Raw genomic sequence first — 17901 nt, forward strand, 5'->3', positions numbered from 1 at the left:
AGGCGAGAATACAACACAGTTGGGGGTCAAGTTTGGAAAGTGAAAGAATGCAAGGAGGAGAATTTGTCAGGTTTATGTTATATCCTGTTGTATGTTCTATTTGGCATTTCAACTGCAAGCAGAGAAAGAATAACAGAATGACAAGTCAGCCATTGTGTTAACTCAAACAAAATGAGGGACATTAACAATAGTCGGCTAAATACTCAACTCAACCTTCCCACGGAATGGCAACACTGAACCGCTATTCCCAGCATTACAGTAGTCATACAGTACACACACTCGCACACATTGTGGGTCGACCATATTTGGCCCAATCCCATTGACGTTTTTGTCTATAAGCAGGGCACATTTTGTCCCCTTGCTTCTCTAATCACTGATTTTTTTTTTTAAGTGCAATTTCTTTGTGTCTTAATCGCATACATCCAAGTGAGCAATTTGTCATACCAGTTGACTACTAACTCATCATTCAATGATTGTAATGCAACAATTACTGCACACTTTTTGTTAGAAATTGATTTAATACATTTTGTCTACATGAAAAGCTAATTTCAAAAAGTGTTATGTCTGCTTAAAATATATTTTGATGTGCTAAAAAGCAGTACATGAATCCATATCTTAACATCATCATCAGATAATTATTTTCTTATGTTGAGACAGAAACAGTTTTGAGAACAACTAAGCCCTTGTTTGTTATTAGTACATTCCCATAAAATCAAATTATTTTTTGTCATCAGAAGCCAGCCAGAGGCATTGGCTATGCTAATTAATTAGATCAGCTTACTCACACTCAAATTTTGGGCAAAATGGATTGAACATAGTTCCTGTGAAAATTCCTGCATCTTAATTAAGAAACAGCAAACATGTTCCTGGGTTTGCTCTCCGGCCGGTGGCCCCTGCGGGGCCCGGGGGTCGTCCTTTGGTGCTGCCGCGGCCTGGGGGGCCCTGAGGTGTTGCGCTTGCTCTGTCCTGGCGGGGGTCGACAGCTCCCCTCTTTGGTGGAGATTTTCATGCATGCCAGATCCACCACACCAGCATCTATCGAAACTCAGACACAATTTGTTTCTCCCTCAGGTCATTGATTCGGTGGAGGCGGGTGTCTGTGGATCTCACTCTGCTTCGTCTGTCCTGTCTACCTTTCCTCAGTTTCTCCTTTGGGCCCTTGAGGTCTCCCTGATTTGTTGGAATTTAGAAGTCTCTGGGGTTGGTGAAGGACTCTGGTTAGTGGCCCGGTGGGTGGTGTCTGGTCGGTGCTGGGCTTCGCTTTTCTTTCTTTTCTTTGGTCCCTCTTCGGGTCTCCTGCCGGCCCCACGACTCTGGCTGGATTTTGAAGTGTTCGGTTTAGGTGAACGGTATGGGAATTATTTTTTTTTTTTTTACACGCACGCACGCACGCACACACACACATACAAAAAAAAAAAAAGGGAGAACAATGATGATGACATGTCAAATGATCAATACTGAGCTCTCCCCCCCCAAAAAAAAGAAACAGCAAACATGTTGTTGTGACCAATGCCAAAGCTAATATTCAGTTTCAAAATGCATAATTTGTTACGTAACGTTCATAATTTTGAAATCACACCAGTGTACCACTGTATAATTTTCTAATTGCATTGATTCTATTGAGCCATACAGATAATTAAAGAAAGCACATGACTAATAATATTTTTTCCATTGAATATTAAACTAGCATTAGCTGGCTTGACCTTATAACTGTAGATTCAAAACAGTCATATTAATTCAGTATTTCCAATTCAAAACAGTTTTATTTTATTTTTTTAATTATTATTATTATTTTTTTTATACAAGTTTTAACATTTTCTTGTTTTGTACAAACAAATGACTGTCCTAATTGTGATTTAAATTATTACCAAATGAATCATGATTAATATTTTCTTCTAGTCGAGCAACACTACCGCGACATATACTAAAAATTACATCTGCTACTAATAAAGAGCCTTTCTAAATATGCAAATGAACTTTTTACATTTAAATAAAAGTAACACTTCTCTTCATCAAGGCTGTGATGAATAAAGATACTTAATTTTTACAAGCAAATATCTGCTCTGTGTCAAAGTACAAATTGTAAAAATATCATATGAATGATTGCCAAGTAACTGCTTTAAAAAAAGTTATCTTACGACATATTGCTCCTGTTTTTATTCTGAATGTAGAGATTGGATTTGAATGATGTTCAATGCAGGAACTGAATTATTCTGGTGTGTTTGGGTCTCGACCACCTCAAAATATTGTCAAATCCTAAACCATTTGTCTTGTAGAAGGCTGTTCAGGGAGCATTTTATCCAAAACAACAGTGGAATATATAAATATTATGCAATTGCTTGAGACTAATTTTGGTGTGCTTGAAAAATTGGCGTAAAAATGTATTTCAAAGTGCAACCTTCAATTTCTCTATATTTGGCCCTCGGAGGGAAAAGATTGGATCCCGTTGAGCGTCTATTCCTTTTGTATATCTTCCATTTACTGACGTTATTCTAGTACGTCAGATACTGAATATATATATATATATTTTTAGGGTTTGAATTTACTGCACTCCTGGTATGAGTCTTGCAGAAGCAAATGGTAGCATATTTATTGCAGGTACCTGCACTTACATCCACCGCTATGAGACGTTGGTTATGTTTTCACTCCCCTCTCACGCAAGGCTCTCACAAGCTGAACACAAAGACAGAAGGGAAGCTAATTTGCCATAATGTCAGAGGTCTTTGTCTAAGCTCTCAGCACTTGAGATAAGAGTGGCTAAGTGGTGCTTGTATAAACATGGAAGCTTATCATTCATTCGGATGCTTTGGATCAGTGTTATGGACACACTCACTCCTGGCTTCCTGGTTGTAAAATGTATAATTATCAAAGATTTGCTTCAGTCTGAATGAGCTGATAGACCGATACCAATAGCCTTGGGCTTAAACTGTGCAGATGGTAACTGCTTTTGACGTGCTAATGGAGATATTAGCAGTCCAGGGATGGCAGAATGTGAAGAATTTAACACAGTTTGTACAGTACGCTCTACATACAGTATGATAGACTCGGTACATGGTCTTCCACAACAGTAAACAAACACAGAGTGGACTGTAGTGCATCTGTGATTTGCAAGGCGTGGTGGTGGAAGCTGTTTGACACATTTAGCAACACAGATGCCGGTGCGTGATCACCATTAGCTGGCTAGAGTTTGACTATTTCTTTCTTCCTGTTTCTTTTTGTACACTCTTTATTTTCAACTGGCAGTTCTTCCTTTCTGGATGTTGGTGTAGAGTTTTAAATGGCAGGGGGAAGGAGGCTGCTGTGGACTTGATGGATATCTAAAACTCAGAGAAGCTTTAATTAGCTGCAGGGAATACATAAAACTGAATTAACAAACGTCGAAAGCCTTGCCAGGAGGAATCACTCCAGAGTATTAGGGCCATATTGGAAATTAAAACATACATACATAGATGACATATTGGTGGCAGATTTGCAGTACTTTTTATTTTAAATTTTTTTTATTTATTAAATTCATTTGTATGCCATGTAGTTTTAAGTTATAAGATTAGTTTGAAATATTATTAAACAGTTTAGGATAATTGTTTGTGGGACATTAAAAGTTTAAACTGCTTTTAGTATATACAATTGTAAACAATTTGGGGGGATGTCAATTACTCAAGTTTTTTTTTAATGTTTTTTTTTTTGCTATTCGCCTTGGTCCCTTTTCTCCTTAAAAAGTGGGGGACTACTAAATTGTTATTTTACAAACACGGAAAGAGCACTCTAAATATAATTATAACTTAATGAAAACACATTTTTTTCACCCCCCATTTTTTTTTTATTATCATTACCATTTTATTCTTTTATTTGAGTTCATTTGGGCTAATAGATATCCATCATCAACTAATCACAGTGGTTAATAAACACATTTTCATGTTAGTGTCATCCTAATGTCCATTTGTAGTATCACAAAACAGACAAGATAATTTAACTTCAAATTAACACCCCACATTCTTATAACAGCAAATTCCCAAATTAATTATTTTCTTGATTGATCCTTATTCTTATTTGTTCCTGCGCTCATTATCGTCTAATAAAGGGAGAGGATGTTGCCCGCGTGCAAAAATCTTCAATGGAAGCTTGAATGTCATTCCGCCAGAGGAGGCTAAATAAATTAACTAATTTGTGTCTTACATCACCCAAGTTTCGACTTGAGCTGCACCTTAGTGCTGTGCAATAAAGCTGTAATGTAAAATACAGATTGCAATCTGTTCTGTGACGCCAGTTCTGAATTGCAAACAAGTTTCCCACAGGAAATCATTGATTTTCATTGCATTCATTTGTTACACTCTCAAAGTGTCACCATCATGAAATCACATTATCTAGTGTACAGCAATGTTTTAGGTAACATTTTAACATCCCTATACTGTCTTGCACATATAAAGAGAAGTTAACCACTGAATACAACTCAAAGCAAAAAATACTCACCACCATACAGTTGCTTGTTCAAGTCCAAATTTGTCTACTTTTGGTCATTGTACTTTGGAGGTTCTGCTCTATTTACTTAACATGACTAAACGGGTCTATATGAAACAGCTATGCAGAAGCCTGATAACGATCCTGATGATTTGATTCAGGTGTATTGGAGGAGGGAGACATGGAGAACATGCTGGATAGGGGCTCTCGAGGATCAGACTTGGAGACCCTTGCTCTTATATGTCCACCATACTGCTGGATACTTGTTGGATGTCTTCAAACAACAATTGAGACCCTCATAAGAATAAACGGTTCGGATGGATGTATAATATTTGTTCTGTCTGTCCTCCTCTCCCCCGCCTCCCCCTTATCTCACTGCTAGGAATCGCCCCAAGACAGTGCCATCACTCGAGACATTAACAGGACGTTCCCAGCTCATGACTACTTCAAAGACACCGGAGGTGATGGGCAAGACTCCCTGTATAAGATCTGCAAGGTATTCACACTTGAAGAGGTTTAAATTCATATATCTGCACTGGCAACATTAAAGCATTATGCAGCAAGTCGGTCATATGAATGGATCAGCAAAGTGCAAAAGCAAAACCAAAAATTGGGTGGCGGCATTTTTATTTTATTTTACTTGACTTTATTTTATTTTATGTTTTTTCTTGCCACCCCACTTACATTTCCTATTTTTTTCCCCCGTAAATTTATAAAGCTCATACCACCAGATTTCAATGAGGGTGTGTGGTTTTGTTTTAGAATTATCACCCAAATGTTTTACAACCATTATTTCCCCACATTCTTTTAGAAGACTCCATACAAGGGGTCCTCACTGTACAACAGTTTTGTTCCTATAATGATGATGTAAGCAAAATGTGTTAATCAGAATTCACCGTAGTCGCTCACTAACCTAACCAACGCAGTAGTGAAGTCGCAATTACAATAAACACTTGTATGAACTTGAACAATACTTCTAGGCTGTAAATATAAAACAATCAAATAAAAAAGTGATGTCATCAGTTTAGATCAGCAGCAATCACCACAAAAGATGTATTTGAGGATTTTGTCTCAGCCTACTTACTACAGTAAAAACTTTTTGTTTAAAAAAAAAAAAAATGTTTTTTTTGTTTTGTTTTTGTTTTTAAAAGTCCAGCATGCGATCTGCCTATACCATATTTGTGATCGACCAGTCAACCAACCATTTCTGGGTTAGCAGTTTTATGTTTTCTTTTAAGAGAGGTTACTCTGCGGGTGGGGGTGGGGGTGGGGGTTAAGTTGCTTGTTTCCAATAGGAAGAATTATTTTGAATTTAGAAGTCATCTAGTGTCACTTTAGAATTTTGATTATCCAGTCATGTGAATGCTCTCAGCTCTGTCAAAATAGAATTAATAGAAAATGTTCCATATGTACCAGTAATTAAATATCAGCTTTTTGGGGGTTTTGTTTCCAGCGGGTAATTGATGTGGATGCACACGAAACAATGATCATCAGTGTCTTCACTATTCCCCCCTTTTTAAGGGCTCGTAAAAAATGGAGATTACGTTTCCTTGGAATACAATGTGACAATTGTGTACATAGCTTGTTACTTTACAGTCTGACAGGTTCCCTGAGTTTTGAAGCTGTTGGTCCAAACACATATCAGATAAAAGCGCATAAAAAGCACATTTTCTCCGTTTGCATTTTGTGCACATGCATATTATTGAGACACTCATTTAAACCCATGACTGTGGTTGCTGTGCTCAGATTTTTCATTTCATTCATTATGTATGGATAACTCGAGCGAGGGCATCCATCTCCACGCAGTTAAGCACCTCCTCAGGTGTGTTTAAATAATTCAGTCAGCCCCAACTCCCCCCGCGTTTGCTCTGTTTGTGGATTGATCATCTTGGCTTGACTCATTACTCCCATTTGTAGCACAGTAGGCCACTTAGACCATTTTGGCTAAATTCTTTCCTGTTTTGTTTCCTCTCCTCACAGATTTACAACGTCTCAATGGCACCATACACCATCCTTTCTTTTCCCTCTCTATTCCAACATCAAACTGACACGTGTTTACTAACTGTGTGTTTCTTAAAGCGAATTCCATCTGCTCTGATATTCAGTATTTAAACAAGCTTTATCTAAATGATATGATCTAAACAAATGCGGTTTGTAGGTGGCTGTTTATTAATATCCCATCTTTTTATTTACAATTTTGTTATGGATCTACTACAAACTGAGCACTCTTGGTATTTATTACATTTATTTATTTAGTTATTTGAACGTTTCATTTTTCAGCGTTTGCATGAACTGTCAAGCCTATTTAATGACATTCTGCACACGTGTGTTTGTCTCCTCCCTCCAGGCATACTCTGTGTATGATGAGGAGATTGGCTACTGCCAGGGACAATCCTTCTTGGCTGCTGTGCTACTGTTGCACGTGAGTTTACATATCAATCCAGCAAAAACCCATTTTTCATCAAACAAACTGAAGTTCAGTTGAAGTGGGTTCTGTTCTTTATTATTATTATTATTTGACATGCCTTAAGTCGTCTTATCAGCTGAGTTCCAGCAAAAAAAGAAAATGTATTTGGTTATCTTGTCTAACAATTTCAAGCACAGAGAACAACTGTTGAGTGTCCTCCTTTGATATCAGTCTCAGATGTCGACTTCCATCATGTTTTGGTGCCATTTAAGTTCTAGTAAGATTTCCTGGAGGGTCAAGTCATTTTATGTGTAAATAAAGAGGACACAAACAAAATCAATGTCTTCACTGCTTATGTATTAGATCTGTCATACACATTTAGATCCAGATTTTTTTTTTTTTACGTAATTTTGACCCCCGTTTAAGTTTACTCTTGTAAATAAAACAACATACTTTTTTTGCTTCATATTTAATTAATTTCCCTTGTTTAAATGAGATGACTGGGTCGACATAAATTGAGTTAAATTAAAAATTCTTTGACGTAATTTTGACCCCCGTTTAAGTTTACTCTTGTAAATAAAACATTTTTTTTTGCTTCATATTTAATTAATTTCCTTTGTTTAAATGAGATGACTGGGTCAACATAAATTTAGTTAAATTAAAAATTCTTAAAATTTAAATTTTTTCTATTTCATCGATCAATGGAACTGGCTGTTGGTTGAATCAACAACAAAAATGGTGATTGAATGTACATGATAAAATAAAACAAAACAAAAATAACACCAGCAGAAGGTTTATTGTTTAATTTATTATTTATTTTTTTATTAAATTTATCAGTTTGTGAATTTTTCTTTAATCTGATTCATAATCTATATAAATAAATTGAAAAACAAACCTATGTTTGGAAAAAAATGAAAGTATTACATTAAAGTAGCACTAAGGAACTTTTCAACCATAATACAATATTTTCATAACTCTTCTGATGAAACATCGACATAAAACTAGTTGAATGGTGACTTTGCCATGGCCTGAGGGGGTCTGTATCATTTTTACTGGCACTAAAAGAGGATTGTAGGAACACTGCCACATAAAAAAAACTACAAATGTGCTGACTGCTTTATGGCATACGTCACTTCCCCCTTTCCCCTTTCGTTACAAAGACGGAAGTCATTTTGAATGTCGACGCGCGATTACTGCTTTCTTGGCAGAAGAGAAAAAAGGAAAAGGGAAGCTACCCGGATAAGAGGACAGTCAAGGATCAACATTGGCCCGGATTTCACTCACTGGCGTGACCTAAAAAACGACGCAATGCGCTTGTCCTGAAAGGAAATGTGGTCTTCCTTCAGACATAACAATACTGCTTTTGTGCATATGGCACAGCCATAATCAACGTAAACTGACAGTTCCTTAGTGTTGCTTTAAGCTTGTTGCTTTAATGCCAGAATTTGTTTTTTTCTCTATCAGAATTGCCATCTTGACTTGAAGGAAAGTTTTTGCCACTTTTCCTTACAAATATGCCAAAAGGATCTCATCAACAATGTTTTAGCCTTAAGGTGTTTCCACTTGTGCAACCAGCTTATTGTGTTATTTTCTTTCTTTCTGACAGTTACTTTTCTTTTCCATTGAATGTTACATAATTGACACTATAGTAGGCGTGAATTATTTTAAATGTTGCATTAGAAATAGGACCACTATAATTTACTTCCTTGGATTGTGTTTTTTCTTTTCTGTTTCATTCTAACAGGAGGAAATGATCTTCTTTTATGAATCAATGACCATGTCGAATCTCAGCATAGTTTAAAGGAACTAATTTGGAACAATACTTGGAATTAAAATCAGAATTTTGTTATATAAAATGTTTGAAACTGATAAATCTGTGCTGATGAATTCATACCCTACCTAGTAAAGACAAAAAATTAAATAAATAAATTAAACATATGCAGTAATTAACAAATTCACCTAAAAAAAAAATGTTATTCATTAAAAACCTGTTTGAGTTATTTGAGTTTTGAGCCTCATGCTATAAAATTCATAGTTGGGCCTGTCTAATTGGGCATTTTTATTGGAGGTGAGGTGGGGGGTTTAACAGTGCTCCTTTTTTTTGTCCCCTGACAAAAAGTGAGGCTTTACTAAAAGGTGAAAAAAGAATAAACTTGCATCCCAGAATGAATGATTTCCCTGGCCAACACTGCCACCTAGAGGTAAAACTATATCAGCGTGCTTGCAATTTAAGCGGTGCAAATAATGTAACCATTAGATGAGAAGTTTTGCACTCACCTTATTGTATGATTTTATAAGATAGTCTATATACATAAATATAATCAGGATGTGTCCCTAAAAGTATTTTTGTTTATTGCTCAGATGCCGGAGGAGCAAGCCTTCAGTGTGCTAGTCAAGATCATGTTTGACTATGGCCTCAGGGACCTGTTCAAGCAAAACTTTGAAGATCTGCATTGCAAGTTCTTTCAGCTGGAGAGACTCATGCAGGTTTGTGCATATCACAAATGACTGGCCCAGCCGCCCAACAGTAGGTGTACTTTGACACACAACAGCTGTGTCCTGACTTATGACTTAATCAAGGCACTAAGAATATGCTTAGCTACACCTGCTTATCCTTTGTCTTTATTAGGAATATATTCCTGATTTGTACAACCATTTCCTGAACGTGGGTCTGGAAGCGCACATGTACGCCTCCCAGTGGTTCCTCACCCTCTTTACAGCCAAGTTCCCTCTTTACATGGTCTTCCATATCATTGACCTGCTTCTGTGTGAGGTAAGTACACGAGATGGTAGTTTATAGCAACGGTCACCTTTCTATGACGTCATCCTTTTGCCTCGCCCTCCAGGCATGGTCAATCGATTTGATCAATCTGTCACATTAGAGTAACAGTTTAATTGAGTGTTGGTTGATTACCGGTAGTCATGGGCTTGTCCAAAGCGCACAGCACTACTGTATGTAGACGTTTTGTATTATCATATCATGTAATGGTTTTGTTCATAATGCTCTTAGAACAGGTATAAAAACTCTTACATTTGATTTGGTAACTCCTGCAGTTTGTGTTATTTTATATCTCATCATATACAGCAGCATTATTGTGTAGTTAATCCAGTTATCCTCATCCTCAGGGTATCAGTGTGATCTTCAATGTGGCTCTGGCACTTCTCAAGGTAACATTTGTAGCATATTTATATTCAACCAATATATTTATGTCCATTTTTAGACCTTCTATTTATACATTTAATATTCTATTATATAGTCAATTTACTGTATTTTTTGGACTCTTAGCTACCCTTTTTTCATAGTGTGGCTGGTCTTGCGACTTATGGAAAATCGCCTTCCCGCACTCCCCCTCGGCGACACACGTACACGTAGGCGTGCATGCGTAGGCCCGCAAACATGCTCAACTTTTGTCGCTATCACCGGGGCTTCAACCAATCAGCAAAGGTTTCATTCATGAGCCAATGAACGCAGGGCATGGGCACAGTGGGCTATCCAGCAAAATGGATGAGATCATTTTGTAAAAAAGATTTTCATTTTGTACGATACTTCACACAATTGTTGGTACAGGGTTAATTTATCCATTCATAATAATAATAATTATAATAGGAAATGGATGGATCTTCATACTGGAATTACATACTGTAGTGAAACTTCTTGTTTACATTAAAATGAAAAAAGAAAAAGAAAAAAAAATGACAACGTTGAGATTTCCTCCAATCTTAATAGACAATCAAATCTGTTGTAACACGAGAGTGACGTATGTTGCTGCCGCCGTCGCGGCTGCTTATCGCGTCCCGTGTGTTGAGACCTGGGAGGCGACGAGGTACGTATTTCGCTGTCTTTTGTTGCCTCCCGTGTGTCAAGTTTGATATAGGAGGCGACGAGGTACGTAATTCGCTGTCGCTTGTTGCCTACCGTGTGTCGAAGGCCTAGATACACCAATCCGACGTCGGTAGTTGGACAACGTTGGGCCGACGGCATGCGCCGTCTGATCAGTGTATAAATTACTGCCGTGTAGTCGGATAGAGTTGGAATACGGCGGGGGGCGTTTCCAGCAAATTCGACATGTTGAATCGGCCTCGGGCGTCGGGGTATTTGATCACTGTGATTGACTGTTAGCTAACGAAATCAGCGCACGGGGCAATAAGAGGAAGGGACGAACGTGGATTTCAGGACAGCACACGTGTGAATATTAAAGTCCCCCATAAAGAGGATATGATCATATTTCAGCATGATTTCGGCAAGAAGATTTGCAAAGTCGTTTAAAAAGTCCTTATTGTATTTTAGAGGTTGGTAAATGACACAGCACAGCATAGTGACAGTTTGGCCGACTTCAAAGCTGTTGATCGATGTGGTAAATAGACATTGTTTACATTGAAATGTGTTTTTAAAAATAGTGACCGTTCCTCCACCTCGGTCCAACGTCCTCGGAGCGTCCAAGTAAGCACAGCCAGGCGGTAGTAATTCAATCATAGCGGTGGACAGTCCAGGTTTTCCTGGAAAAACTCCCTCAAAATAAACCTTTTGTTTGTCAATGACCGCGCATTTATCAGCGTGATTCTTGTGGGTACATGGCTCTTCCGTCCAGCGGTCTCGAGGGAGCGCTTTTAGAAGCTAGAGGTCGGCACCGCGTCCAAAACGCGGAGGGCAGCACGGCCGAAGCTTGTCGGGTGAGCTGACGATCGGTAGCAGCCAGGAGTCGACAGGGTCCAGGATACCCCACAACGGAATACATCCATGCGTTTGGGAACGAGCAGGGGACGAGGGGGAAGATGACCGGCATTGTATATTACCGTTAAAAGGTTTGCCGACAAAGGTATTAAAGCCAAACTATGGCATGACATGGGGACGCAACTGGATCTAGCAGGTAGGATTTTTCTTTTCTATACGATACTGTGCAAAAAGCCGTAGGGTTTCATTCATGTGGGAGGACATCGTGAGAAAAAAAGTAACCACCGGTATTCAATATTTGCGTTTTGATATCCCGCAGCCGTAAAGCGGTTTCCGGTTGCCTTTAGGAATAATGACTGCCGATGGTATGGAGGGTAATTACTTCTCGCGCATGTGCTGAAGGTACGTAATAGTCGGGTCGGTGCGGCGTGTATTTACGTCATTTTTTTATGCGACGTGCCGACGCCCCAGAGGGTAGGCGTCGGTCACATTTGGCCGACGTCGGATTGGTGTATCTAGGCCTTTACACCGAGGTGTGACTTGTTTTTAGTACGGTATATTTAAATTAGAGCTCGGCCTGGCATCCAAAATTCCCATTCCCTAATCGTGTTGACTTTTGTAAAATAAATCTCGCCACAAAATGTGTGATTTGTATATGTAGAATACGATATATTATTACACCCATTATCAGCTAAGACAGGTCTTCATAATCATAAATAGTTGGCTCTGGTTCTTCCTTCTTGAAAATGGAAAATTCTCACCCAGTGGTTCTTTTTCCTTAGACATCAAAAGATGATCTGATCCAGACAGACTTTGAGGGCGCCCTCAAATTTTTTCGGGTCCCAGTTCCCAAAAGGTATCGCTCAGAGGAAAACGCCAAGAAACTGATGGAGCTGGCTTGTAGCATGAAGGTGAGTGTCACACCCTGTGCCTTGGGTTGTGACCGTTTACACCAGTGGTGTCCAAACTCGGTCCTCGGGGGCCGGTAGTCCTGCAGGTTTTGGAGGTTTCCCTGCTCCAACGCACCTGTTTCAATCAACAGGATTGTTATCAGGCTTAGTAGAGCTTGCTGATGAGCTTCAGCTGTGTTGGAGGAGAGAAATATCCAAAACCTGCGGGACTACCGGCCCCCGAGGACCGAGTTTGGACACCACTGTTTTACACAGACGTAATCAAAGGACGCAAAGCACACGGTTCAACAGATGTTAAACTGTTTATATTTCACAAAGTGTCAAAACAAAAGGAGACCCGGCCATAACCTGCATTGAGTTCCTATACTGCTGCTGTATTGCCAGTAGGGGTCACTGTTGAACTTTTAAGTTATAATTGAACACATGCACACACACAAACCCAAGTTTTTTGCAGATTTTGGACCATCTGACCCAGTTTCAGTCATTCAAGGTAACTTTGGCCAGTATATGTTTTGAACCAACTCTGTCAAGGGGCCTGCTGACTTTGTTCAGATTATCTGAAGATTTACATCATGCATATGTGCAAATGTTGACGGTGTTGATCTGTCCGTTACATTCACATTGGCAAATATCCGATACATAGCAGATTTTTTTTGCCTATCAGCCTTAATTAGAATCATTTGAGCTTTTTCATACATGTGATAATATTAAACTAAAAAAATAAAAAAAATAAACGGTTGCTGTCATGTTTCAGATCAGCCAGAAAAAGCTGAAGAAGTTTGAGAAGGAATACCACACCATTAGGGAGCAGCAGGAGCAGCAGGAAGCTCCCATTGAGAGATACGAGGTTTGTATGCATGTAAAGACCAACAACAACCCCACAGAATTTACATAGAACTTTGATAATTCACTTTTTTTCCCTTTTTATAAATGAACATTGCGCTGTGCTAGTGCACATTTTTTAATCTAACGGTGAATATACTACATTTGAATGTTTTAGATCTGGAATTGCAGAAAAACAGCACCAAAAAAAAGAGATAATATTGTCAACATTTAAAAGGAATGAGGTAGTTGCATTCTACACAGGATGATCAAGCTGTATCCTTATAAAATATAGTATACACAGTTTGAATGTAAAACTCATGTTTGGGTGTGTCATTACTGTAATTAACATTTGCGGCTGCTGGCTGATGCTTTAATCTTTAAACCGTCACCATTTGTGATTAAGGTGCTAGTAAAAGTAAGCAGGAATGCATGATTACAGCCCATACATTATATATACTGTATTATATCAGCTGGAGTCAGCTTGAAAAATGGACTGTACCGAGTCTCAACCATAAATTCTTTTGGTACATCAGTTACATTTTTTCCAGTTCCGCTTATTCTGCTGCTTGATGTCTTATTATGTTCTTCATGCACATGCAGGTCATGTCCTGTTAAACATTATACAAGTTCTCACTTCGGTTAAAAGTTTCACTCATTGAGTAAAGAATCTCGTTAGCTATGTTATTCTGTTCATTCGCAGCTTTCACTTCCCGTCTCCCCCCCTTGCATTGAGCCACGCCCCCTGTTTGACTCCCCTGAGCCTTGTTCCTCATTTGGCCTTGTTTTAATTCTTGCCTCCATGCTGATCTGCAGAGGGAGAACCGTCGTTTGCAGGAAGCCAACATGCGCTTGGAGCAGGAGAACGACGACCTGGCACACGAGCTGGTCAGCAGCAAGATTGCCCTGCGCAAAGACCTTGACAACGTAAGTCGGAAAGAAAAGGCGGACATTTTTCCGGTTTTCTGTGATGGAGGAAAACCTGTGTGAAAGCTCATACTTGACATACTCCTTTATTGCTCTTTAGTCTGTAGCAAACACTGTGACCAACGACAGTTTGAATCCAGGAATATGATCATAAAAAAAAAAAAAACTTTACTATATGTGTCACCTCGTTATGACAAATTATTTTTAATTACAGAATCCAAATCATTATTTAATTACTTTATATTTTATTTTTTAACGTTTACAAATATGACATAAATAATTATTTTATTAAAGGTGAATTATTATGGAAAATTGCCTTTTTAATTGTTTATATGCAAGTAGGTGGGGTTTTGGATTGCCAACAGACAAATGTTAGTGCGCTATTGCCAAAAATGTGTAGGCGAGCACTTTCTGAAACAGTGAGGTTAATTTACATACTATTCTATAAGCTTTACAGCCTTAAGAATCAGCAAAGATTCCCCATTTTCGAGTGCCAGACAGACCGCATGGAAATCTGTGAAAGCTGATGACAATTTCAAAATGACGTTCTAAGCAGCACATGCTTTGTTTGGCAAAGGTTTCGACATGGTGGCGACGTTTAGTTCATTGGTGGCCAAACTTTCTCATTTGAGGGCCACATACAGAAAAACAGAAGGATAAAGGGGCCGCTTTGAAATTCTTTGACTTTAATATATTAAAAACGCTCAAATCAATAAAACAAGAAATAATTTATTATTTATATATTCTAGTTAATAACAAAACTGCGAAACAGCTTTGTGTTAAAGGTGATAAGGCTATTATTAGTTTTGTATCTAGTATCTCACTAGAGTAGATCCATGCCTGCAATTAATAGAGACCAAATCCCAACACCAGATGAAGCTGTACTTTTAAAACAGTTACTTGAGAATCATTAATATTCATAAATCAGATCTTGACACAGTAATTTTTAGTATATGCCACTGACCACTGAAAATTGGATGGCGGGTCACAAATGGTCCCCGGGCCACAGTTTAAATTCTGTTACAGTATGTTTCATCTTTTATTTACTCTTAACACAGTCTTTCATTAATATTTACTTTTTTCTCTCTTTTTTTTAAGAAGACTGGACTAATGGTTCATCTATTTACAAAGTTATGTGTCGTATGGTTCAAAGTGTAGAAAGCCATCCATCCATCCAGTCATTTTCACTGCTGCTTTTTTGATTATACGCTGGTGAGCTGGAGCGACTTTAGGCAAAAGGGGGAGGTCTACCCTGCACTGGCCCACAAACATAAAATAATATAAGATCCAACACACCTGCAACCCTGGTGAGGATAAACGGTGTAGAGAATGATGGATATTTGCCACACTGCCGCTATAATGTAAGGCTGGCAGCCATCAAGACTCACGTCACCTTTGACATCCACACCATGCCTTTGTCATCCCTAAATCACGTTTGTGTGTGTCAGGCTGAGGAGAAGGCCGACGCCCTGAACAAGGAGCTGCTGCTGACCAAGCAGAAACTAGTCGACTCTGAGGATGAGAAGAGACGACTGGAGGAAGAGTCGGCGCAGGTCAGAGTGCACCTGTGTTATCGTTTACAAGCACACAGTTGGCTGACAGATGATAAAATGAACATGTCAGAAATAATCACAGCTTCCTGTGTGCTGTTGTGGCCGCACGCCCTCCGCTGCAGTCGAACCCCCAGTGTCAGAAGACAGCCGCTTGTGGCTGACATTGTGTCCCCTCATTTCGCTTGAAGAGCATGCTGCCACTTTTCCTGACGTTCCCCTGTGTCTTCTGCCTTCTGCCTCCTGTAACGTCCTGTGTCTTCCTGAGTGTGCGGTTGCAGAAGCGAAAGATTAATGCGCCCGCATAGAGGATGTGACTTGCCAATAGTTGTCTGTCTCCTTTATATGTCACGGCGGTAACAACGAAACGCGGGATACTCGCTTGTCCTTGGTCCCTGACTTCTAAAAGCCCGACGTGTGTGTCCACAGCTGAAGGAGATGTGCAGACGAGAGCTCGACAAGTCGGAATCCGAGATTAAGAAGAACGGCTCCATTATTGGGGAATACAAGCAGGTATGGCCACACTTAAATGCTATCGCGGAGCTTCCCCACCCATTGGCATGTCACCATGAGTTTCTTTCCAATTGTTCAACAAAACAACGAAAAAAAGTCACCTAAAAAAAAAAATAATAATAATTGAAAGACGTTGAAAGTATAAGAAAAAACAACACCTCACCATGGGTGTGCTACTTAAACGGTGATCAATCAAAACGTATCCTCCAGTCAAGTTATTTGAAAATGGCAGCCCCCCTGCATAGTTGTCAGTGGTCACATATTGAGAGGATAAATTCATTTGTATGTGGGCAGATGTTGCCTCCTCCGGTTTCGTGAATGAAACCTGAGACAGACGCAATGATGTTAGTCCTTAATTGATGAGGTGCCGCCGTCCTCTCTGTCGCCGCATGTAATGGCTGCTGGTTCTTATCGTTTTGAAATCGGAAGATGTTACATGTATAATTTTACCTTTCCGACACTTAACTCTATAAAGCCAAACATATCATATTAAATGCAAGACATTTTGAGCCCTCTATTGAGTATAAGATTTTTTTCCCCCATTAAAACCCCGACGTATATGATCTGACACATGCATTGCATGGATAATCCATTAGAGGGCAGTATCACCCAGCTGATGGCTTTTCAGGCGACCTTGCAAGATCGCCCCAATTGAGACACCTATACTTATTAATAGTGGGAAATGTACGGAAGATGATTAGGGCCAGTGAAGAGAGAGAAAAAAAAGTTGGGCAGGATTCTCACTTTATTCTCAGAATTCTCACATTAATCACAGAATTCTGACTTTAAAGTCAGAATTCTTACTTTATTCTCAGCATTCTCACTTAAATCACAGAATTCTCACTTTAACATGAGAATTGTCACAATTCTCACTTTAAAGTGAGAATTCTCTCTTTAAAGTCAGAATTCTGACTTTATTCTCAGAATTCTGATTTAAAAATCAAAATTCTGAGATTAAAGGCAGAATTTTCACTTTAAATTTTCATTGGCCCTAATCCTCTTCTGTATAAATGTTCTTTCTGATTTTTTGGTAATACTAATATGTTTGATATGTCTTTTTATTATTATATTTTTGACAGTTATAAATGTACAAATTGAAAGCATTTTGACCGGATGTATCAAATATGACACAAATCAAAAGTCGTATGTGGAAGTTAAGTTTCAAAATTTTTACAAAGAATCTGAATTTTCTGTCATATAATTCATGGTTCAGGCTTTATAGGGTTAAGCATGTGTGGTGATTTATTTTTTATGACATCACATTAGAAAAGGACCTTGGCAAAAAAATGGCATATTAAATCACAGTATTGAGGGTGGAAAAAACATAACATGACAAGTCGATTATTTTCTAAAATCATTCCGCCCTAATAGAAACACCAAACAAGTGCCTGTTGACGGTATAACACATTTAATCGATCCCAATATTGCAATGTAGCCTCTCCAAAAGACCTTCAATTAAAGGTTTGAAGTGTCGTGCAGGTCTCTGAGGAGCAATGGTAATATTAAATATTGCAACTCGCCAGGTCATTTAAAGATAATCAATAAAATACTTGAATCAATCCTGCAGGTAGGTCACGCTTCTAGCGGAGTTCCGTGCCAACGTGACATAATCATTACAAGAACGCCGCATTTATTTGATGCCGC

At 38.7% G+C, this 17901-nt stretch overlaps 1 protein-coding gene across 2 annotated transcripts in view; it reads left to right on the forward strand.

The window, feature by feature from the left end:
• Window positions 1-17901, forward strand: part of rabgap1 (RAB GTPase activating protein 1) — a 67402-nt gene that overhangs the window by 39289 nt on the left and 10212 nt on the right. For both annotated transcript variants that reach the window (XM_077542744.1, XM_077542745.1), the window contains 10 exons: window positions 4838-4951; window positions 6803-6877; window positions 9224-9349; window positions 9492-9635; window positions 9989-10030; window positions 12317-12445; window positions 13200-13292; window positions 14084-14194; window positions 15643-15747; window positions 16174-16257. In XM_077542744.1, the coding sequence (XP_077398870.1) occupies window positions 4838-4951; window positions 6803-6877; window positions 9224-9349; window positions 9492-9635; window positions 9989-10030; window positions 12317-12445; window positions 13200-13292; window positions 14084-14194; window positions 15643-15747; window positions 16174-16257 (1023 nt within the window). The remainder of the gene's footprint in view (window positions 1-4837; window positions 4952-6802; window positions 6878-9223; window positions 9350-9491; window positions 9636-9988; window positions 10031-12316; window positions 12446-13199; window positions 13293-14083; window positions 14195-15642; window positions 15748-16173; window positions 16258-17901) is intronic.

This window comes from Vanacampus margaritifer, chromosome 14 (assembly GCF_051991255.1).
Source record: "Vanacampus margaritifer isolate UIUO_Vmar chromosome 14, RoL_Vmar_1.0, whole genome shotgun sequence".
In the NCBI taxonomy this organism is placed as follows: domain Eukaryota; kingdom Metazoa; phylum Chordata; class Actinopteri; order Syngnathiformes; family Syngnathidae; genus Vanacampus; species Vanacampus margaritifer.